Below are 23,552 nucleotides of genomic sequence, written 5' to 3' on the forward strand. Positions count from 1 at the left end.
TATGTTTATGGGGGAGGGGGGACAGGGGGTCTGCATTGTATGTATGTATGTTTGAGGAGGGGAAGCTGTGTTGTATGTATATGGGGGAGGGGGGACAGGGGGTCTGCATTGTATGAATGTATGTTTGAGGAAGGGAAGCTGTGTTGTATGTTTATGGGGGAGGGGGGACAGGGGGTCTGCATTGTATGTATGTATGTTTGAGGAGGGGAAGCTGTGTTGTATGTATATGGGGGAGGGGGGACAGGGGGTCTGCATTGTATGTATGTATGTTTGAGGAGGGGAAGCTGTGTTGTATGTTTATGGGGGAGGGGGGACAGGGGGTCTGCATTGTATGTATGTATGTTTGAGGAGGGGAAGCTGTGTTGTATGTTTATGGGGGGGGGGGGGGACAGGGGGTCTGCATTGTATGTATGTATGTTTGAGGAGGGGAAGCTGTGTTGTATGTTTATGGGGGGGGGGGGGGGGGACAGGGGGTCTGCATTGTATGTATGTATGTTTGAGGAGGGGAAGCTGTGTTGTATGTATATGGGGGAGGGGGGACGGGGGGTCTGCATTGTATGTATGTATGTTTGAGGAGGGGAAGCTGTGTTATATGTATGGGAAGGGAGCAGAAGGGCTGCATTAAACGTATGTGTGAGGGAAGATGCATTGTATGTATATGTGGGGTGGTGTTAGGAGGCTGATTTGTTTGTGAGAAGGGGTGGAACGAGGCTGTATTTTCCGTGGGTTTAAGAGGGGGTAGGGATAGGCATTGTATGTCATTAGGAGAGAAAAGGTGAGCACTGAGTAGTATTGAAAGAGGAGTGGAGGGAGGTGCAGAGGTGAGCAGCAGTAGATATTACATGTAACATAGCAAATCTTTACTTTTGAGCGCAATTCCAGTTTAAGATAGACAGAGCCAGGTAACTAACATTATCAGAAAGAAACCAGCAATGGTACCCCCAGTGCTTGTCTCTAGACAGAGTCATTTTAAATCTCCTTCATAGTTCATTACTATTTGTTATTGCTGAAAACCCACTAACAAATGTAATATTTTTACAATTAACCACTTCAGCCCCGGAGGATTTCACCCCCTTCCTCACCAGAGCACTTTTTGCGATTTGGCACGGCGTCGCTTTAACTGACAATTGCGCGGTCATGCGACGTTGTACCCAAACAAAATTGACGTCCTTTTTTCCCCACAAATAGAGCTTTCTTTTGGTGGCATTTGATCGCCTCTGTGGTTTTTATTTTTTGCGCTATAAACAAAAAAAGAGCGACAATTTTGAAAAAAAACGCAATATTTTTTATTTTTTGCTATAATAAATATCCCCCAAAAATATATAAAAAAACATTTTTTCCTCAGTTTAGGTCGATATGTATTCTTCTACATATTTTTGGTAAAAAAAATCGCAATAAGCGTATATTGATTGGTTTGCGCAAAATTTATAGCGTCTACAAAATAGGGGATAGTTTTATGGCATTTTTATTTTTCATTTTTTTTTTTCTAGTAATGGCGGCGATCTGCAATTTCTTTCGGGACTGCGACATTATGGCAGACACATCGGACATTTTTGACACTATTTTGGGACCATTGTCATTTATACAGCGATCGATGCTATAAAAACGCATTGATTATTGTGTAGATGACACTGGCAGTGAAGGGGTTAACCATTAGGGGGCAGTGAAGGGGTTAAGTGTGTCCTAGGGAGTGATTCTAACTGTAAGGGGGCTGGACTTCAACACACAGGACAGTGATCACAGCTCTCGATGAGAGAGAGCTGTGATCACTGTCCTGTCACTAGGCAGAATGGAGAAATGTTTTGTTTACAAAAGCATCGCCCCATTCTTCCTCTTCGTGACACGATCGCAGACACCCGGCAGACATCGAGTCCGCGGGACCCACGGTCACAGAGGCCCGTGACACCGCTTCTTAAAGCAGACGTACCTGTATCTTTTGCCTACCGGCGCCATTCTGCCAACGTACATCGGCGTGCGCAGGTCGGCAAGCAGTTAAAGGAGAAGTATGGCCAAAGCTCTTTTGGCCATACTTCTCCTGTGAATTAGAAGAGTGCACCTATTCCCACACTCCTGTGACAGAGATTCAGCTGACAGTGGGCTAAAGCCCACTGTCGGCTGACATCACAGGCGTTGCAAGGGTCCCAACAATAATATCGGAATTTGCCGAGATGCATGACCGGCAGTTGGCTCAGCCTCTCAGCACACCGCTGAGAGAATAGCCAGCCACTCCCGCACCCTGAAAGTCACCAGCTCCTTGCTCACTAAAGACCGAAGACTAACCAATCAGCTGTGTTTGATCGCTCAGTTCTCGGTGTAGAGGCAGTGGGGGACAGCTGCAACAGTACAAATGTTTATTATTTTTAAAAACCCACACTTCTCTTTTAATTGCTGGTATATGTCTAATGATATATTGTCAGCATGGTGGATTTGTCACAGTTGTGGCAGAGAACTCTGCCAGATGGTGACCTTTTTACCATAACCTTTGAAGAATAATTTAAATGCACATGTGCTACCTTGTAAAGATGTATTCTACAGGTTTCTGGTTACCCACTTAAATATGACATAAATGCCAAGAATGGGTTGGACACCATTTATGTACTGCATAGACCACAGGTTTAGAAAACCTGACCATGTACTACAGATTTCCTATAGAGTGTTAATCCTTAGCACTCATTAACTCTCTATCATTTGGCTAGGAGTTAAGACTTCTCACGACACAAAATACTCCAACAAAGATTTTTCTTTGTCACATAAGCGATTTTGAATAACTTAGAACCTACAATCTGTACTTGACGCTCAGGACTTGCCATTTAACTTTGTGTCCTAATAATATCACCAACAAGTAAAGGTCTATTGAAGTTTTTTTAGCTAAGGAAAACAAATATTTGTTTAAACATGTCTGACATATTGGGATTGATTTGCTAAAGGATGAGAACAGATGGCTCAGTAAAGCTTTTTTCACTTTTGAATATTCAATTACATGTAGGAAAATCTAATTTAGGCTTTCCCCTGCATGACTAAAAGACTGAAATCAACAGCCTATGTGGTTCAGTATTGGAGTGCCCATTTACTCACCATGCTCAGATGCAGGCTCAGGCCCCTTTAACTTCATTTCCCACAAGTCCCTAGGTTCCTGGACGCACTAAAAGATCATAAGTTACTCAGATTCCAATGCTCAGCCACTCAGAGAGGCTACCCCTGATGAAGCATAGATAGCTGGGCAAGTTACCTGCAGCCAGGTGAGAAGCCCTCCACTGACAGAACTGGGGTGTGGGCAACCAAGCAGGATCCTAATAGGATGTAGCTTCTCCAGAAGATCCAGCAACTGTGGGAAGCACATCCCTGATTGCTAGCAGAGTACTCCAGTTCCAGTGGTCTGGTCCTTTGTCCTTGGGCCTTTTATCCCTCTGGCTGTTTGCCTATGTCAAAAAAGCTTTATTAGGAGGGATGCTGTTTATTGGAATAATTGCAACTAACAGTTTATTTTCTGAACTGTTTTACTCAAGTAAACGCTTCAGCTAGACTCTGTTTTTTTAAGTCTTATAGACTATGCTTTGTAGCCACACATTATCCTGATTCAGCTACAGAGATAATGCTGTGAAGAGTCCATGTTTGTGAACCTTTATAATCTATTTTGTATTATTTTGCAGCGTACACAAGCTCTCTGCCATCCTGAACAGGATTCGCCTTATTACTTATAACTTTGCACCTGTTTAGTAAATTGCAAGCTACAGTTACGTGCTGTCTGATCATTTGGCCAGTTACCTACTCTGTTTAAGGTCAAAGCAGACCTTTTGTGAAAATGGAAGGTCTGCTTAGATGACATCCCTCAGAACGCGCCGTCCAACTTTTCAGGGAGGTGCGGGTTACAGCACCATGCCTCAATGATGCATACTAGGGAAGTTGAGAACTCAAAATCCCACACATAGGATCTCCTACACTATGCTGGATGCATTCTCACAGGATTTCAAACATCTACGTTTTCCAGCATGCAGCAGTGAGGCATTGTGATGTCAGGTAAGTGTTTTTTTTTCTTATAAGCTGCATTCAACTCTAGTTCTATTGCACCTTGTTTTGGTCAAATTGGGCTTGCCTGCCCATTTTTACCTTTCCCACTAGCCAGTCACAGTGGTGGGCCAATAGGAGTGTGTTGGAGTGGGAGGTAGTAGCAAGATCTGACAGTACCTGAAAGTGTCAGAGCTTGGCTCTTCAGAATAGCTTGGGATTGAGTCATAACAGGTATGTATTATACCTGAACCAACTTTTTTGTCAATGAGTCTCTCTTGGTGCTAACCAATTTCACGCCACAAAACAGTGCACACATTGTTTGTGTTGTGGCACACTGTGTTAGGCAGCCCATAAAAACTGAATAGGCTGCAATGCATTTCAACTATGAAAAAAAATAGGTGCTGTCTGCATTTTTCACAGTGCTGCTCAGCACACTGGACACCATGCCATATGCTGCTCAGAGTTGTGTTGCAACATAATAGGGCCCTTAGATACTAGTGTAGCAGGCATCAGACAAGAGTCTGCTTCCTTGTATACATAGAGCAATCATTTGATCATTGAAATAGCCTCAAATTGCTTTTCTGCAAAGCAATTTTTGTAGCCTTATGTTAAATAATTGATAGTGATGGCACAGACATCTGCCATTTTGCGCTTATCTCCTATGCTATACATATTGAGAACATTGTGCTTATGGACCAAGCAAGCTGTCATAATCTACTAGACCCTAGTCACATTGCAGACATATAATAGGGACATCTCCCATATGGGCATATCAATGCATTACATGCAAAGCAAAATAATGTGCTACACAATAAGCAAAAACTGTAATTCTCCCATACGCTTCAGACAACACATATCACAAAAAATAAGTATATTATAAATTGCTTTTGTACTGTAACTATGCATACTGTGTGTGTTCTGAGACTGTGTCTTGTGTGTCTTCTGTATATTTTTATATTGTGTGTTCCCTGTGTGCCGTATGACTGTGTTTATATGTGTTCTGTCTATTTCAACTCTATGTGATCTTCCTGTCTGGTTTCCAGTTGCATGTTTTTTATTTATGTGTACTATTTCTCTGTGTTTTCTGAATGTGTATTTCTTGCTTGTCGGTATGCTCTGCTTGCATGTTCTCTGTTACGTGTGCTCTAAATGCATGCTCTGACTATGTGTTCTTTAACTGTGTGATATGCTGTGTCTGTGGGAGTATACTTCATGCGATCTGTCTGTTATGTGTTCTCTGTGTGTATTTTGACTGTATGCTGTGACTGTGCATATTATGTGTGCTCTGATTGTATGCGTGTATTCCCAGTGTGTATTTTGACTGTGTATGCTCTGACTGTGCATAATATGTGTGCTCTGATTGTGTGTGTCTGTGTGTGTTCTTTGTGTGTATTTTGACTGTGTATGCTCTGACTGTGCATAATATGTGTGCTCTGATTGTGTGTGTGTGTATTACCGGTGTGTATTTTGACTGTATGCTCTGACTGTGCATGATATGTGTGCTCTGATTGTGTGTGTGTGTGTGTATTCCCGGTGTGTATTTTGACTGTGTATGCTCTGACTGTGCATAATATGTGTGCTCTGATTGTGTGTGTGTGTATTCCCGGTGTGTATTTTGACTGTGTATGCTCTGGCTGTGCATAATATGTGTGCTCTGATTGTGTGTGTGTGTATTCCCGGTGTGTATTTTGACTGTGTATGCTCTGGCTGTGCATAATATGTGTGCTCTGCTTGTGTGTGTGTGTATTCCCGGTGTGTATTTTGACTGTGTATGCTCTGACTGTGCATAATATGTGTGCTCTGATTGTGTGTGTGTGTGTGTATTCCCTGTGTGTATTTTGACTGTGTATGCTCTGACTATGCATATATATGTGTGCTCTGATTGCGTATGTGTTCTCTGTGTGTATTCTGATTGTATGCTCTGACTGTGCATATTATGTTTGCTCTGATTGTATATATGTTCTCTATGTGTAATCTCTATCCTTGTTCTGGGTCAAGCACACAAAGTACTAGAACAAATGGACCAGCATGACAGCCAAAGAACTAGTGTTTTAGATAAGGATATCAACAGTGGAAGCCTTCATATTTCTTCAGTACATATGTTTCCTTTAATAGAATCCTCTCTACTGCGAGAAATACGTGTAATGAGCAATAACTACTTTCATTTTAGCCAGCAATGGCACCACTTGTATCAGCCTATCCCACCACCATCTGAAGTCCATAAGGCAAGCACATATGTATGATGGCAGTTGTAACAGACAACAACTAAAAGATGTTTTCATGAAAAGGCATTACGTACATATTGTGCAGCGATCTTTTCCCACAAGTGGGAGCAGATACCTCCTGCCAAGCCATTGTATTCTCCAGGTGGGGGAAGCCGTCCCTGCCAGGAGAAGACAGTAATTATTTCTAGCGTCTATACCAGCCGCTAGCGATAATCACATATAAAATCCGGCAGGCTGGTTGTACCCAAGTTGCTTGATCAATCAACTTTGTACATTCAACTTACCCATACATGGTTCAAATCTATTCAAACCCTCTATGGCCAACCTTAAGCCTAGTACATATGGGGCAAATGCCGAGCGGCATTGGCCAGTTCAATAGAAACCAACTGACATTCGGCTCGTGTGTACGGCAGCCAGTTTTACAGAAGCCGGCCATTTGGCCGGCTTCTTTCGAAGGGTCATGACCGAAAAAGGTCTGCCAATCAGCTCCCAATCAGCGCTCTTAGCCAATGACCGGAGTGTTCTGTCAGAACACAATAGCACAGCAGGGGAGATCACCGTACTGATATCGGATTGTTGGTACAGGGGCTCTGACCTGTGCTGTCATGTTTTGTTTTTTCATTCAACCCGTTGAGTTGAACGAAAAAAAACTAGTAGTGTGTACAAGGCTTTAGTGTCAGACCAGGATGTGTATCAAACATCCAAGCAGAAGATAGCTTATCAAGTGATGTTTAGGTTGTTAGGTTTGGTTGCCTATAGACATGAGATGAACTTCAGTTAATTAGGACAATGATAACTGCATGTCTATGAACCTGCACTGCAAACTCTGCAGCCTCCTCTTGACAACTTATCTAAGAGCATATGTTCTAAAAGGATTGCTATTATTTCTCAAAGATAAGGCTACTGCCATGGGTGTAGGCTTAGGACATAAACATACATGCTTGTTCTAAATCAGTCTGCCTTTTCAAGGAAAGATCTTTTGGTTGTTGGCTGTTACAACTAACATCCTACGCATGTGCTTTCTCTATAGACTTCAGATGCTGGGATAGGCTGGTACAATTGGTCCCATTGCAAGCTAAAATGAAAGCAGAATGTGGCAAGGTACGCTATTCCTTGTAGACATTCCTGTTGAGTAGTTGTGTTGTATTTAAAACAGATTGTTACCTAACCTGCTGAAAACGGCCAGCTCTGGTGATTTATCTAATGTCTATATGTAGAATTAAATTTGTTTGCTAGATAAAAATCACCCCTGTAAAATTCTATCTATCTATCTATCTATCTATCTATCTATCTATCTATCTATCTATCTATCTATCTATCTATCTATCTATCTATCTATCTATCATAATCACATGGTTATGTAATGTTATGTTATGCATAGTATTACTGGTGTGTTTTTTTAATGCAGTTATGAAGCATTTAACATTATAGAAAATTGTAGAACACAATCTGGGAGTGAGATGCTTGGAAAGATCCTCTTGACTGCTATGAGGCAATAATAGATCTCTGAGTCACAGTATCCTTCCATGGAAGGTATTTGGTTACATACCTTTTATGGACCCTGCTCAGCTGGGATATCTGTATCTGCATTATACCTCTCTTCTATTCTTAGTGGCACTTCAAGCCGAGTGAACAGGCAAGATTACAATAACCTTATAAATGTGTGAAGCACACTCTTTTTTTCCCCTCTTCTGCGTTCTTGCCTTTCTCTTTCTAATCTGACCTTGGTGAAAACGCTTATATTGTCTGTTTTTATTTTTCTCAGAGCCTGTTAGTGGCTGTGCTAAAAGTTGGGAAAAAATGGCTTACAATGTATCCCTCGCTGGACCAGGGCCGTGGGGATTCCGGCTGCAAGGAGGAAAGGACTTTAACATGCCCTTGACCATCTCCAGAGTAAGTGCAAAGAGGCGACAAGCCAATACTGTTTAGTGCTGAGATCACCTTGAACAAATTGTGTACGTGTGTATGTATGTGATATAAATGCATGGTATTCCGCAGAGCGAGAAGTGTCAGAGTTGGAGAAAATTCAAGGGATATTTGTGAAAAGTATTGAATTGTATCAACTAGTTGTAAAGGTTCCAGATTAATCTGCTTAACTCTGTGCTGCCTAGTAATCCTGATTTTAAAAACTGTGTATTCATTGTAAAACTGTTTGCTGCAGATTTTTGAATGAATAAGAATATTACAAAAATGCTAAATGTGTAAAATGTGTTCATTCAAACACACAGAAAACAAATGCAGAGCAATACTTAGCAGTTGATTACATGCTATAGTGAACAGCTTAAGGCCATTATAATGTAATGGAAATGCATGCATTGTTACTGTTTATCTTGCTTGCTGTTGATTTGATGAGAAATTGCACACTGTTCTACCCAGCCATTTTTTATGTTGTCACCTCTAGTGTACTGTGTTATATGAAATATAAAATTACTTTTTTTATATTGTTTTGGGACCCTTAATGTGTTGGAAATGCTTGATTTTGTTATGACAACCTAAAGGACCCCAGAAATGTACTCTGGGACCCCATTAGGCTCTCAAGCCCTGGCTTGTGTATCTAAGACTTAAGCTGGATACACACTATACAACTTTTGTTGTTCGATTTCCTTTAGATTTACCTTCATCTATGTAGTGCAAGGGCCTGCCTGATTGCATACAAATTGAAACTGTGTAGATTTGATCTTATATTATATGGTTTTGGTAAATCTAAAGGAAACATTTGAAAGAAATTGTATAGTGTGTATCCAGCTTTAGGTCACATGATAAATGACATTTGTAAGTGTGAGAGTAGGATAGGAGAACCACAATTTGGTTCACTGAAGATATAGCAATGTTCCTTTTCATAGAAGGCAGACAGAATCTACATCAGCATGATATAGGTTACAATGGGGATAGCTGATTCCAGCATTTTCTGTAAGGGAGCATTGCTACTCACATTTTTGTGACAAGGGAGAGCTCAGGGAAAACCCATCCTGAGCTTATGTTTAGTTATTAGCTCACCATGAAGATTGAAGCTTGTGATGTTCAATTTAAAAAAAATTGCAGTATGCACACCACTTGTCTGATGCCGCCCAGTCAGATCTTTAATCAGATTTGATGACAGATCTGACATGTACCTCACTGCAAATGCTGGGACAGCGAGTTTATTCTGTTTCTTTAATTATTCGCCCCCTCTTTGCCTTTTTTTTCTTAACATTTCTTAACAGCTTAGAGATTCTCAAGCATACATAAAATTCTAGAATGGAATACTGAAGATGTTCATCAGATATAATTGATTTTTTATTGCTCATTTGTTAACTTATACATGTATAAATTATCACTAGTTTTTCTCAGATCGGTGTAATGGTGACCTGTTTTATGGCCCATACACATGATCCGAAAATCGGATGAAAAATACCGCTTTCAACGCGTTCGTACAGTAATCGGATTGTTAGTACACGACAGTTCATCCGATATTATTTTACCGGACATGCAAGAAATTTTTTCTCGTACGATACCAGATCGTACGTTTTTTGTTTAATTAGTACAGTTTTCATCCAAAAGTACAATACAAATACACTACAACACATGACATCACTTCCGATTTTTAATTTTGTCGTACAAGAATTTTCGGAACTTTAGTAAACTCTTCAGGTTCGATATACGACTAGCATGCAAAAAACAAAAAAAAACAATTTTTGAATCGTGTATACGGGGTGTTAGGTTACAGACATGAGATAATGTTTGCAGCTAGGTCTGGAGATGATTTCATAGCTATAGACAGATCCTAACTACTGTCAAAACAGTTGATTGGGCATACTAGAAAACCTGTTTCAAACAATATTGTTTCCCTATGAGATGAGTAGCAGTGGTGCCATCTGCCACCGCCAATCATCTCTTCCTGTGAGGAAATTTGTTTTAAAACTAGTCAAACTGGTAAAATTAGCAAAGTACAATGTATTTTTACTTTTCCTGAATATATCATGTAGATTTGTGTAGTTTGCTGAGACTCATACAATTCATTAGACTTTATTCCCTGGATTTTTAAGATACATGGTTCTCCACAGATCTTACATTAGAGAGAATTGAGACAAAAAATAATGATTTTACAGTTGTTCTGATTCTGCCATTACTAAATATTTCCTTCCCTCTCCAGAAGAGGAGACAGAGAAATGCCATGTTTGTGCATCCACCAACCAACCTTGTTGGCCAAGCCAGATCTTGCATGTGCATGTGACCACCCTTGAAGGTCTATATACAGCTTTAACTCAAGCAGTCCTTTTTTACTTAGTGATGTGTAGATTGAAAATACAGTTCTATAAAAGGAACTTTATTTGAATTAATATTTGGAGTAAAAAAGGTCAAATGTTATTTTTTAGCCAACAAGCAATAAAAGCAATATTAATGTGGTCTAAAAATAGATTTAAATATATAGTAGCAGTGCAGGTCTTGAAAATTAAGGGATATTCTTTTTTAAAATTGCTTAAATGATTGTATATAGTTAAATTGCTAATTCTCCCATACAGTTTTTGTATGGTTTGCATATAGTGTTCTTTGAGACTTAAAGTATATCTATCGCCAAACCTTTTTCTTTGATTTGAATAGAGAAGATAAGGGTTAAGGCTAGCCATACACAGGTCGAATCTGCTGAATCAGCTTAGACTCAAACCATTAATGGGCAGGCTGAATGTACCAAGTTGATCGAGCAATCAACCTGAGTACAACCAGCCTATCTGATTCTCTTTTGATTATCGCTAGCGGCTACTATAGCCGCTAGCGATAATCGCTCTCTTGAGCAGGCCATACTTGGTGTGAATTTCATTACTGCATCCATGGTTTGCAGAATTCCCCCATCAACACAGACAGTGCTGACAGGGGAATCCCTCCTGCCAAGCAATTGTCTGCTCCTGGCGGTGGGTGGGCGGAGGAAGCCGCCCCACCTGGAAAATCGTGAAAATTTCTTTCTTGCAATACGTGGTTGCCGGAAAAAAATTTGCACCGTGTATGGCCTGCCTAAGACTCAAGTCAGTTTATTGCTTTTCTGTCTTTGTCCCACAGGGGAAATTTATCCTCACATGTTGTTTGAGAAATGTAACAGGAAGTTAGAGGGAATCACCAAAAGTAAGGGGACTTCCCTCTTAGAACAGGAGTCCCAATTGTGATTTCCCTTTACCTCTTGTTCTAAGGACAGCACTAACATTTTGGATTTCCCCTCACTTTGGTCAGCAGCAAAAATAAAGCGGTTAAAGATTTAGCCTAGAAGCAGACTTTAATTAAGTTACTAGAATTGCTTAAAAAAAAACAAAAGAGTACATTTAAATGTATATAATTTGTCATTGTGTCACATCTTGAAGACTGAAAAGGCATTCACAATGTTTTACTTAATAAAACTCATTTTTTTACATAATAACCACAACCCTCTCAATGGTCCAGAGTCCTCAGTCCTAACGAAAGATTACTCGAGAAAAAAAGCCCTCTCTTATGTACTTCTACAGACCAATCAAAAAGATTTTTGAAGTGATATGATAAAGTTCTAAAAAAAGACTGGAAATTACTTCTCATAACAGGAGTGTTTATTCATATTATAAATAAAAAATACGTACCAAGGTAACCTAAATCATGCTAAACAGCCAAATCCTCAATTCTATGAAATTCACAGAGACACATTTTATCTATCAGTATATTCCTAGACTGTCACAAAATTCAAAAAGACCTTCTTTCAATAGGTACTCTTTGTCAAAATCAAAAGCTCCAACTCCATGAGTCCACCAGTGTCCTTCAAAAGGATGCAGAAGACAAGGTATTCCCTTGGACAAAGTGGGGTTGATTTATTAAAACTGCAGAGTGCAAAATGTAGTTCAGCTCTGCATAGAAACCAATCAGCTTCCAGTTTTTTTGTCAAAGCTTAATTGAACAAGCTGAAGTTAGAAGCTAAGTGTAAATGTCCCCATAAAGGTAAAAATAAAATAACAATAGCTGAACAAAGTCCTCTTCATCAGAAGGAAATGGTAACACTCTGTTTAGCGAAATCCATAATGAAAGGACACTCAGAAGGGAGATGTAAACAGCATCACCAACACCCAAACAAACTGACCCTTACCATCAGTGTATGGGTTATACACATGTGTAGAGAACAGATAGCAAGGGGCAATCTTCCTGGGATAGACCAACGATCCTCCAGTGGAGTAGCATAAACATATTCCTTTCCCTCTAAACTATATGGAAGGCTTTAGGTCTCCTGCTTGTGACAGGATTAAGAACCAGGTATAGTCCAGTGGGTATATGCGCCTCAAGAATCATGGTATGTAGGGAGTAAAGAGAAAACGCCCATTGCGCAAATTCCATCAAAAAGGATAATTTATTATATAAAAAGAAAAAGCCACTCACATTTGGTAAGAAGGTATAGAGCAGTATGAAGCGTCCAGCACTTCTAACCACAAAGATGGCTGCCGTGTCACCATCCAACCGCGTCCTGCGTCACCAGTCTCTTGTCACCCAACGTTTCGTCATCAACATGCATCATCAGGGGCGTGGTTATGACGCAAACGGATGTGTATTTATAGGAGCAGGAAAATTAGACAGGTGGAAATCAGAGGACCGGAAACCATGCAAAGCTGCACTAGAGTTTGCATAAGTGGTCATTTATTGTATATTTTATTTTGATACAGTGCTTACTTGAGTCCAAGGGAAACCCTTTTCTTCTGCTTCCTTTAAAGATCAAGAGGGGACATCGGTGGGCTCCCAGAGCTGACTCCATTGATTTTGACAAAAAAAAACCCATTGAAAGAGAGTATATTAGAATTTTATGGCAGTCAAGTCATATATTGATGCATATATTGTGACTCTGTGAATTCCAGAGAACCAGGCATCCAGTTCAGAAATGTTTTAAGCTACCATGGTATGTGTTTTAGAATTTGCATGAATAAGAAGACCTTTCATGGGGAGCAAGCTCCAGTCAGTACTTTATTAAACCCCTTGCAATACTTTTTGAGTGGTCCATAGAAGTCTACAAGTCAGGGCTTTTTTCTCAAGTAATATACTGTACTTTTTACATTTATTATAAATGTGATGCAGACCATTTCTGAATAGAAGATTATCCCACTTTAAATATCCTTTTGTTTGTTCCAGGACACATTTTAGGTCCTAAACTTTATGAGTTTGTATTTTTTATTTTTTTGGCATAATGTTATTATAGTGCCTATTTACCTTTTTCCACATAAAATACACATTTACTGGTGTTTTGTATATATCATCATAATCCCAAAAAGAAAAATGTGTATTACTAGATTACATATATTAATTTTTCTTCTTCATTGTCCTCAATATCATTTTGACAAAGAAACATGGCGTTCACACTATCATATTGATTTGCCCACACATAGTAAATTATCCTCGGGACAGGTAGATGGCACATGGCACATGCTTACTTCTAAGCTGAGGTCCATTGTCTGGTTTCTATGACCAATAAGATTTAATGACACCTATACATGCTCATATTACTGCCAATATTTACACAGTGTTAAGTATCCCCATGATACTTTAACAGCAGATTCACTTTGGTATGAAATAGTTTATAAGCATCCGCTAGAATTAGTAGTGGTCATTATTGATTGTGGCTGGCAAACTGAGAAAGCAAGCATACATATACAGTAAATAGGTATCCCATGTACTGTATATCTCATGTGCATAGCATTACAATAGGGCAAAAAAAATAGAGCAGTGTGTAGCAAAATGCCAAAAGCACTTCTCACCGATGCCAAAAAAGGACCTTCAGAGTCTGTAAAAGCCTACAAAATCCTAAGGCGCATTAAAATAAAATGCCTTTCAGGACAAGGCTGTCATTTGTGAGCAAACCAAAACTACTTTTCTTAGTACAGAATGGAATTACTAAATGCGTCCCAAATGAGTTTAATTATTTTTAGACTCAATTCCACATTTTCAGTGCCTTAAAGTATTCATACCCCTTGAAATGTTCTGCTTTTTGTCTTATTACAACCAAAAATGTTAATGTATTTTATTGGGTTTTTATGTGATAGACCAACACAAAGTGTTAATTGTGAAGTGGAAGGAAAATTATAAATGGTTTTCAAAATGTTTTACAAATAAATATGTGAAAAGTGTGGCATGCATTTGTATTCAGCCCCCCTGAGTCAATACTTTGTAGAACCACCTTTCTCTACAATTACAGCGGCAAGTCTTTTTGGGTATGTCTCTACCAGCTTTGCACATCTAGAGAGGGAAATTTTTGCCCATTCTTCTTTCCAAAATAGCTCAAGCTCTGTCAGATTGGATGGAGAGTGTCTGTGAACATCAATTTTCAAGTCTTGCCACAGATTCTCAATTGAATTTAGGTCTGGACTTTGACTGTGGCATTCTAACACATGAATATGCCTTGATCTAAACCATTCCATTGTAGCTCTGTTTAGGGTCGTTCTCCTGCTGAAAGGTAAACCTCCACCCCAGTCTAAAGTCTTTTGCAGACTTTCTTTACTTCAAGATTGCCCTGTATTTGGCTCCATCCATCTTCCCTTCAACTCTGACCAGCTTCCTGTCCCTGCTGAAGAAAAGCATCTCCACAGCATGATGCTGCCACCACCATGTTTCACAGTGGTGATGGTGAGTTCAGGGTGATGTACAGTACTAGTTTTTGCCACATTAAGCATTTTGCTTTTAGGCCAAAAAGTTCAATTTTGCTTTAATTTTCCAGAGCATCTTTTTTCACATGTTTGCTGTGTCCCCCACAGCTTCATGTGTGTTTAGTGCAAAAAATACAAGTTTTAAAATCCTCTGTCTAGAGCCTATACAGTTAAAAAAAAAACTAAAGATAATATACTGCAGTATACCCATTTTTAGATGTGGTGGCTGCATTCATTGTCTTTTTTTCAGGCTAAGTACATTTTTAGCAAATACAGAATACTACCTGTTGACCCTCAAATAATCCTCAGATCACAAAAACAATGTTATCAGCTTTTCCAACAATCTTCTGTGAACCTAAATAAACTATCCCCTCTATGTAATGGAGATGAGGAGAGAAGGTGTTTGCATGCCATATCAAGAGACCAGGCTAGGGTGACAACACTGGTCTTCCATAAATACAGTAAGTGAGTGTTGCCACAATAATAGGAAGTGTGGAAAAAAAACATAAAAAAAGGAAACAAATGCAGCCACCACATCTAAGGACTGGTAAGCTACAATATATTATTTTTTTGTTTTTTGGGCTTAGAAAAAATTCAACTGTGCTACAACTTTTTCCCCAGGCTCAGCCACTGACATCCCAGTATTTTCAAAAAGCTTCAGAGTAGCAAGCATTGAATCTTATTGTGCTTACCTGACCTCATGAATGGTACCACTTTCCTTTTAACTAAGATAGTTTGAAAATTGCTATGGCCTTGATAAAGTTACAACTACATAAAAATGCCACAGAGCTCCACCTGTTTACATAAAACTGAAAAAAGGGCTTCAATAAATGTCAACTGTAAAATTTCACAACTTTCAGGAGCCATGAATCATTATGTCATGCGGGAGATTTAATTACTTGGAGTGCATTCATGCAGCTAACAAGCTCAGGTTCTACTCATAATTATGAGGAAATGTGATTGGCAGGATTTTCCTCATTTTCTGTAATGTAATACCCTGTGTTTAGCATTGTTATTTTAAAAACACTTGTACATCACATACAATTTGGTAATAAGCTTATGAAGGATTTTTAAACTATTTTGGGACATTAAATCCCACTTGACACCACAGTATGCCTGATTTTTAGTAAACAATATTTTAGAAAAATAAATTACATTATTTATCATGGGTAGCAGAAAGCTTGAGAAAAAGCTTAATAACCTCATTGGGACAGGCCATTAAGGTGTTATTTGGGTTGTTCTGCATGCTTATACTCTAAACAACACTTGTTGGGTAACCTCCTAAAAGCATTCCATATTGCTAGTAGAGAATGTTGGAACAAATTACCCCCAGCCAGACAGTAAGCCAGCCCAGTCCAAAGCATTGACCTCAGTGGTGTCGTGCCATCAATTGGAAAGCAACAGCTTAATCTGGAGCAGAATGGCAGTGTATGCAATGGGGCTGAATACACACCATATGCATTCTTTTATAAGACAATCTCACATTAAATTATATAAAATCACTAGTGAACATATCTGATTGACATTATTGGATCTCTTACATCCTCAAGTACAAACTATCAGCATCCCTTAATTGGCCTCATGAATAGAAAAATTGCATTCTAGAAATATGAATGAACTGTGCACTTGGTTGAGCATTTCCTGGATAACAAGCAATTGTTATCCAGGAAAGCTTGCTAAGCTATTGCTTGACTTGCCAGGCCTTACAAGTTTGTTGCACAATTGCAGCAAGTCCACATTGCAGGACTCCAACTTTCTTTCCAAACATTCTGCAAGTCTGCTGCAGGTTCTGGTTCAGTTGTGTTGTGCAATAGTCATCCCACCACAGGGGTCACTGTGACTTGCAGAGCTCTTGCATTAGACTCACCACTGCAACTTTGTTCTTGCTAGAAACTTGCCAATGCAAATTTGGTACAAATGGGAAAAGTGTCAACTAGAACTTGTGCTTCAGATGCTCTGCAAGTGTTCAAGTCGCCAGTAAAAAAGGGGAAGCAAGTTAAAAAGACTTCCAATTCACAACTGCCACACATTTGTGGCAAGTTATCCTTTCTATCTGGGCTGGCGCCAGAGTGTGAAAATGCTGTCATATCGTCAAGGTGCTATGGATGTGGTATTGTAAAGATTTTCAAGGGAACCCCGTGAATAACAGTATGCCCCCCCCCCCCATAGAAAAAAAAATCCATGCCAGACTTATCTGAGCATGCAGGCTGGCTGGCCAAGAATGACTGGCCCTGAATTATACCAGGTCACATGTCCCCAACATAGAGCCCCCCCAATAAAGCACCTTGTCCCCACATCCCTGGTGTGGTGGTTGTGACGGTCTATGGGGAGAGGGGAGGTATGATCTGAAATGTTTAAAATAAGTTCTCCTACATAAATGAGTAATGGGTACTATGTGCCCCTGGTTATTCATTTGCCAACCATACAACCAGTCATTCATTTAAAAGCTGCTAAACTGCAGGCAGACGTAGAAATTAACCACACTATGAAACGCATCCTAGGAGCTCAAACATAGAATGCTCCAATATGCAAATGCAAATGCCTGTCTGTCAGTGGGTGGGGGACACTGGCACTAGATTAACACATAGTAAATTGCAATAGGTTTTCTAAATTACCCCATTGATTGTTCCTGCTAAGCATGATCAAGTAGCAGTCATGACTGGCACCTGGAAGCAGTCATGATCTTAGTCTGTAGGCTTCTTATTACTAATATAATTTATTTTACACAATGTTTATTTCTAATATATGCAAAACTAACTTATTTCTAATATATGCAAAACTAACTTGGTGAGTTTTGGATTTTAATTCTGTAAATGTGTTTTTGTGTACAGTGTGATCTAACATTATCATGAGAGATGTGAACAGATGCAGAAAGTTTTGAGCTTAGTTTAATATACTGCCCTTTTTCTCTATCTCTTTGAAGTCCTGTTGTCTCCTAATTATAGATGCACAGGATTAGACTAGGTTCAGGTGATTAAAGAAACTGTAGGAGGTCCCAGGACGGTCAGTGCAGGAGGTCATAGTCAATCAAACAGTGACAGGTGATGGACCATTTGTGTGTCCCAGTCAGAGGCAGCATTGTCCCTTCTTTTCTCCATCTATAAATAAACCTTGCAAGATGATTCTGGTGATCTAACTGTCAAGTTATCACAGACACAATCTGATAATCCTGGGTCAGAGAGTAACCTGACAGTGCAGTTGTGTAATTTTTTTTAGATCCCAGGAGTGACATTAAAATACTTTAAAGGGGTTTTGTCCTTCTGAACTTTTTTTCTTAACTGAAATCTGATTTAAATTAGCGTATGACTAAGTTTTTCATACATACAAATCTAGCCAAACAAATTAGATTTCTACGTACTTTCTACTTACTTGTTTTTATATTACTGTTCTGTTGCAAAACTAAATTTATCTCTCCAACACTGAATGTCCATTTCCCACCTTCCATAAAATGTTTCTGTTATTCTTATACTTGTTTTCTAAAGAGACCTTAGCAGATTCTAAGTACAATTAGTACACTTCGGAGTAATGCTTCCTGGAAATTACTGTATGTGCAAATAAAGCCATTCAACAAAAACACAGACTTTTGGGTATTTACGTTCTTTACATGGAAGATCTGTAAATCTCACAGTAAACCATTAGAATTACCCTTAAACGTTTGTACAGAAATACTGAGAAATCGTTCATCAGAGCATAACTTTATTCATAAACCCTAAATTTTTGTACACACTTGCTACTTAAATGGAATCCCAGACAAATTACTGTTCTGTTGCAAAACTAAATATATCTCTCCAATACTGAATGTCTGTTTCCCACCTTCCATAAAATGTTTCTGTTATTCTTATACTTGCTTTCTAAAGAGACATTAGCAGATTCTAAGTACAAATAGTACACTTCGGAGTAATGCTTCCTGGAAATGACTGTATGTGCAAATAAAGCCATTCAACAAAAACACAAACTTAGGGTATTTACGTTCTTTACATGGAAGATCTGTAAATCTGACAGTAAACCATCAGAATTACCCTTAAACATTTGTACAGAAATACTGAGAAATCGTTCATCAGAGCATAACTTTGTTCATAAACCCTAAATTTTTGTCCACACTTGCTACTTAAATGGAATCCCAGACAAATTAAACAGGTTTATTTTGCGCCTAGAAGATGATAATACAATAGGTATGATTTTTTTTCTTGAATGAAAGATACAATCACAGCTAGAATTTCATTTATTTGTGGAGGGAGGGGGGAATTTAGGAAACAGGCAGCTAGCAGCCACAAGATGTTTATTCCAAGCAAGAAATCTAATTGCTCGGAGGTGGCAGTCGGCGATACCTCCAGCCAGTCAGGAATGGCTAAATACTATGAATGCGGTTATTCTTAAAGAAAAAGTGGTGTATATAAAACAAAGTGCGTTATGGAAATATGAACTGATCTTGAAACCCTGGTGGGATACAAGAGAGATTGATATATAATCCCTGCTTACCGGGTAAAATATTGATGTGTCGGGAAGTGACTTAAAAGAAGCCGGCCCTTGTGAGTTTGAGAGATGTATGGTTGGAGGGAATGAATGGTCTGGGTGAGCTGGGAGGGTGTACTGGATGGGAGTTAAATTAACCCTTAATGGCATTTCACACAGTCCCCCCCTAGGCCATCTGTCCCCCCTAAATATCACGCTCACAGTACTTGGAACATAATGACTTTTTCTTTGTAGGGGTGGATTGATCAGGGGTGGAGGGTGGGATTTGGAAGACCTGTCTGATTTCCCTTCTTTTTTAATATTGTTTGTAATAATTAAGAAATTGTTGAATAAAGAAATGGAATTTTAAAAGAATTCCCAAATAAAAGGAATCTAGAAAACTAAAAAAAAAAAAAAAAAAAAAGAAAGAATTTAATTTATTTGATAACCATTTTCCAATCTGCTCCTCTTCACTGCTGCCTATCCACAAAGGACACTAGGGGGTTGATTTACTAAAGGCAAATCCACTTTGCACTACAAGTGCACTGCAAGTGCACTTGGAATTGCAGTCGCTGTAGATCTGAGGGGGACATGCAAGGAGAATAAAAAACAGCATTTTTGCTTATACATGTTTGGATGATAAAATCAGCAGAGCTTTCACTCATTTAAGATCTTCCGCTCAGATCTACAGCGACTGCACTTCCAAGTACACTTGTAGTGCAAAGTGGATTTGCCTTTACTAAATTAACCCCTAGGACTCCTTAAACATCACCATTAGCCTGCTGATTCTCAAATATTTTCAGGGGTAAGCCATTGATGAGTGCAGGCTTTGTGTGAGGCAGAGGCATTGTTTGGTAATTTAGAGATAGGCAACCTGTTGTTTGGCCTGCCTCTAAGTGGTTTTGATACTCCTTTTGGATTGGCAGCAGCATTGTGGGGTGGGTCAGGAAGGTAAACTTCTATAGTGAGGTAAAGCCTAGCACACATGGGCCAAATATCAGGTAGCATCGGCCAGTTCAATAGAAACCATCCAACATTCAGCCCATGTGTACTGAAGCCGATCTGAAAGAAGGAGCGTGACCGAAAAAGGTCTCCTGATTGGCTCCCGACTGACTGGAGTCTTCTGAGGGGAGGGGGGGTTGGCATCCTCCTGTCAGGACACAATAGCACAGCAGGGGAAATCACTGGACTAACATTGAATAGTTAGTACAGTGGCTCCTCCTGAGCTGTCAGTTTTTTTTCGTTCAGTCCTGCTGGGTTGAGCAAAAAAAAAATAGTAGTGTGTGCTAGGCTTTAAGTCCACTCTAAGCCACATTCACACATGAGGGTTTTGTATCTCAGGGCTCAAAGCTCCAGAATGCTTACCAAGCCAAATGCAATGCTTTTAAGTTGTTCCTGTTCACATTTGAGTATTTAAATGCCTTAAGCTCAATGCCCGAAGCTCTAAAAGGTAAAAGAGGCACTACTAAAGGAGAATTTCGGTGCTTGTTGGCCCTACTATTAGTATTACTACTACCCTACTATTACTATGCAAGCAAGTAATCTTGTTAACAAGCATCTAGACCCTAATAGAAATTTTGAATGGGGCAAAACCGTCTGTATACAAACCACCACCCTAAAGATTGTGCAATAACATATAACTATATAAAGTCCACATATTCTCTTTGTGTGCATTTAATCCAGCCCACACGTTTTCCAACCATGCTTGAACCACTCCACCACACACTGCACTCACCAGATCATATTGACCCCTTGTATGCAACAAGAAAGTCAAAATGTGCCTCTTAAAGCCTGAAGTTTCACAAGCTTGACCATGCTGTATTCAGTATCCTACTATAAGCACCTTAAAATGGATTCTCCATCACACCAGGAAATATTCCTATGCTTCTTTAAATCCTCTCGCACGTACCATAAGTCCCTTTCTATGCATTTCATGATAGAATTAAGATAAGCTGTAGTTTACAGTAGTCGAGGTCCCTGCAGCCTTCCCCAGGTGCACCGTTGATTGTCATTGAAAATTTAAGGTTCAGCAATGATTATTAATACGTTGAGCCCAATCATGTCTTGTTTTGTCTCTTTGTAAAGGAGATCAGGAAGCAGAAAGAAAGGTTACTAAAGCTTGAATCCACAGAATTGATAACTCACGAGCAGAAGCAGATAGATGCTTGCCTTGCAATCAGGAGCAGCAGCTTCTCTTGGCCTTCACTAGATAGAGCTGCAGTCAAAACTTTATCTGGTGAAGGCCAGGAGAAGCTGCTGCTGCTGAATGCCTCCAAGGCAAGCATCTATCTGCACCTACCTGCTAGTGTGTTTTTAATTCTGTGGAACTCAGCGTTTGTAACCTTATGTTCTGCTTCCTGATCTCCTCTACAGAAAGAAAACAAGACATGATGATTAGACTCAACTAACCAACAATCATGAATCCTACATTTTCCATGACAATCAATGGTGCACCTAGGAAAGGCTGCAGGGACCTCAACCACTCTATATTGCAGTTTCTCCAACTTCTATGATAAAACACATAGGGTGAGACTTTTGGTACATCACTTCTGCTTCACTGGAGGGCACAGCGGATTTCACTTTCGAAAGGCTATAAACTTACACTTATATTGGCATTGCATATTTATTATTTTTATTGCATGGGGTTATAATAAATGTATTACACTATGAGAGGCTTTTCTTTGTTCTCTTTTTGAGTAATAAGCTGAAAATTTTATGATGGTCCAAGAGTAATTAAAGAAAAAGAGGGATTTTTTCTGGTGTGATGGAGAATTGGTTTTAAGGTGCTTACAGCAAGATACTGAGTACAACATGATCCAGCTTGTGAAACATCAGACTTAAAGAGGGGCATTGTGACTTTCTTGTTGAATACAAGAGGTCAATAGGATCTGGTGAGTGCAGTGTGTGATGAAGTGGTTCGGTTGGAGCACATTTTGGCTGGATCAAATGTACTTGAGCACAGAAAGAGAATATGTGGACTTACTTTATATAGTTCTATGTTATTGCACAATCTTTAGAGTGGTGGTTTGTATAAGCGCTGTCTTTGCCCATTTCAAAATTTCTATTGGGATCTAGAAGCTTGATTTTTTTAAATATTCCTTTTAAAAATGTGGTTCAGCATTTAACAATGTCTCTCAAAATCTGTACTGAATTAGTCTTCACAAACCTAAGAATTGTTAATCTGGTTTACATTATACTGTCTTTTTACATATCTGAAATAAACTATTGTGTCGTGTATATTCAAAATTATTTATATGGTGATAAAATGTCAAGCATTGCTGTTCATCATTTGTTTGTGTTCTTAACCAACATAGGGAGGAATGTTTGAGGAGATGAGCACACCATAGTGATGTAATCATTTGCCCCATAACAGCAATTAAGAAGAAACCTATGACAGCATAGGGCTTGAAGGTGTCATATTGTGGATTTAAATGTGTTAGACATATAGTGGAGAGCCTAGGACTATTTTTAATGCAAGCTGGTACACAGCAGTCTATTTTGGACCTGCTACTCATTTCCATAACCCTGTTGGAATGTATGCTGAGGACAGGACATTTTATACTAAATACATGTCCTGATTAAACCTTCGTGGATACATCCAGTAACACAGATGGCTATCCAATAACGAATCAATTAACAGAATATGAATTTGCTCCTTGTGCCAATAAAAAAGTTAAATAAAATACTATGCAACATGTTTAGCTTTTGATCGCCTGTTATTTTTTTCAGCCAAAACATTTTTGTTCGGGTTCCCTAAATGCAAATGTGCTGTTCTTAAAATATTAAAATGGGGGGAGTGTGTGACATTTAAAAAAATATAGAATAAGGAATATAGTTTTTTCTTACTAATTGTCAGGAACTGGAGAATCCCACTCATCTCTCACAGGCAGTCAATGGTCCTCCCTTCTTGGGGCTGGCTTTGCTGCCATCATCTCTCTGGTCTGGCTAGGCATGCTATTATTAGGCATGTATATGCATTGGTAGCATTTATTGCCACTGCAGCTTGATTACACTCAAGTGTGTGATGCCACCACACAGTAAACATTATTTCTGCCTTGCACTGGGGCAAACAGGTGCCTGCTGTTTTTTTTTTTTGTGGTCCTTCAGTACTCTACTGTCTACTGATATTCTGGCTTTAATCCTTTTGGATGCCGTTGTTCACCTGTCTGTCACTAGCCCTGAACTTTGCCTGTGGAATGACTCTGTGTGTACACCATCTGCCCCAATTTAAACTTATCCTATGATTCTGTCTGAA

At 39.3% G+C, this 23,552-nt stretch overlaps 1 protein-coding gene and 1 long non-coding RNA gene across 3 annotated transcripts in view; one reads left to right on the forward strand and one right to left on the reverse strand.

Annotated features, from left to right (window-relative positions):
• Nucleotides 1-23,552, reverse strand: part of LOC141106185 (uncharacterized) — a 527,211-nt gene that overhangs the window by 420,519 nt on the left and 83,140 nt on the right. The gene's annotated exons all lie outside the window — the stretch shown is intronic.
• The window catches only part of LDB3 (LIM domain binding 3), a 277,023-nt gene that overhangs the window by 21,448 nt on the left and 232,023 nt on the right, over nt 1-23,552 (forward strand). For both annotated transcript variants that reach the window (XM_073596730.1, XM_073596729.1), the window contains exon 2: nt 7,999-8,126. In XM_073596730.1, coding sequence (XP_073452831.1) covers nt 7,999-8,126 — 128 coding nt within the window. The remainder of the gene's footprint in view (nt 1-7,998; nt 8,127-23,552) is intronic.

The sequence above is a fragment of the Aquarana catesbeiana genome, linkage group LG08, assembly GCF_042186555.1.
Source record: "Aquarana catesbeiana isolate 2022-GZ linkage group LG08, ASM4218655v1, whole genome shotgun sequence".
Classification (NCBI taxonomy): domain Eukaryota; kingdom Metazoa; phylum Chordata; class Amphibia; order Anura; family Ranidae; genus Aquarana; species Aquarana catesbeiana.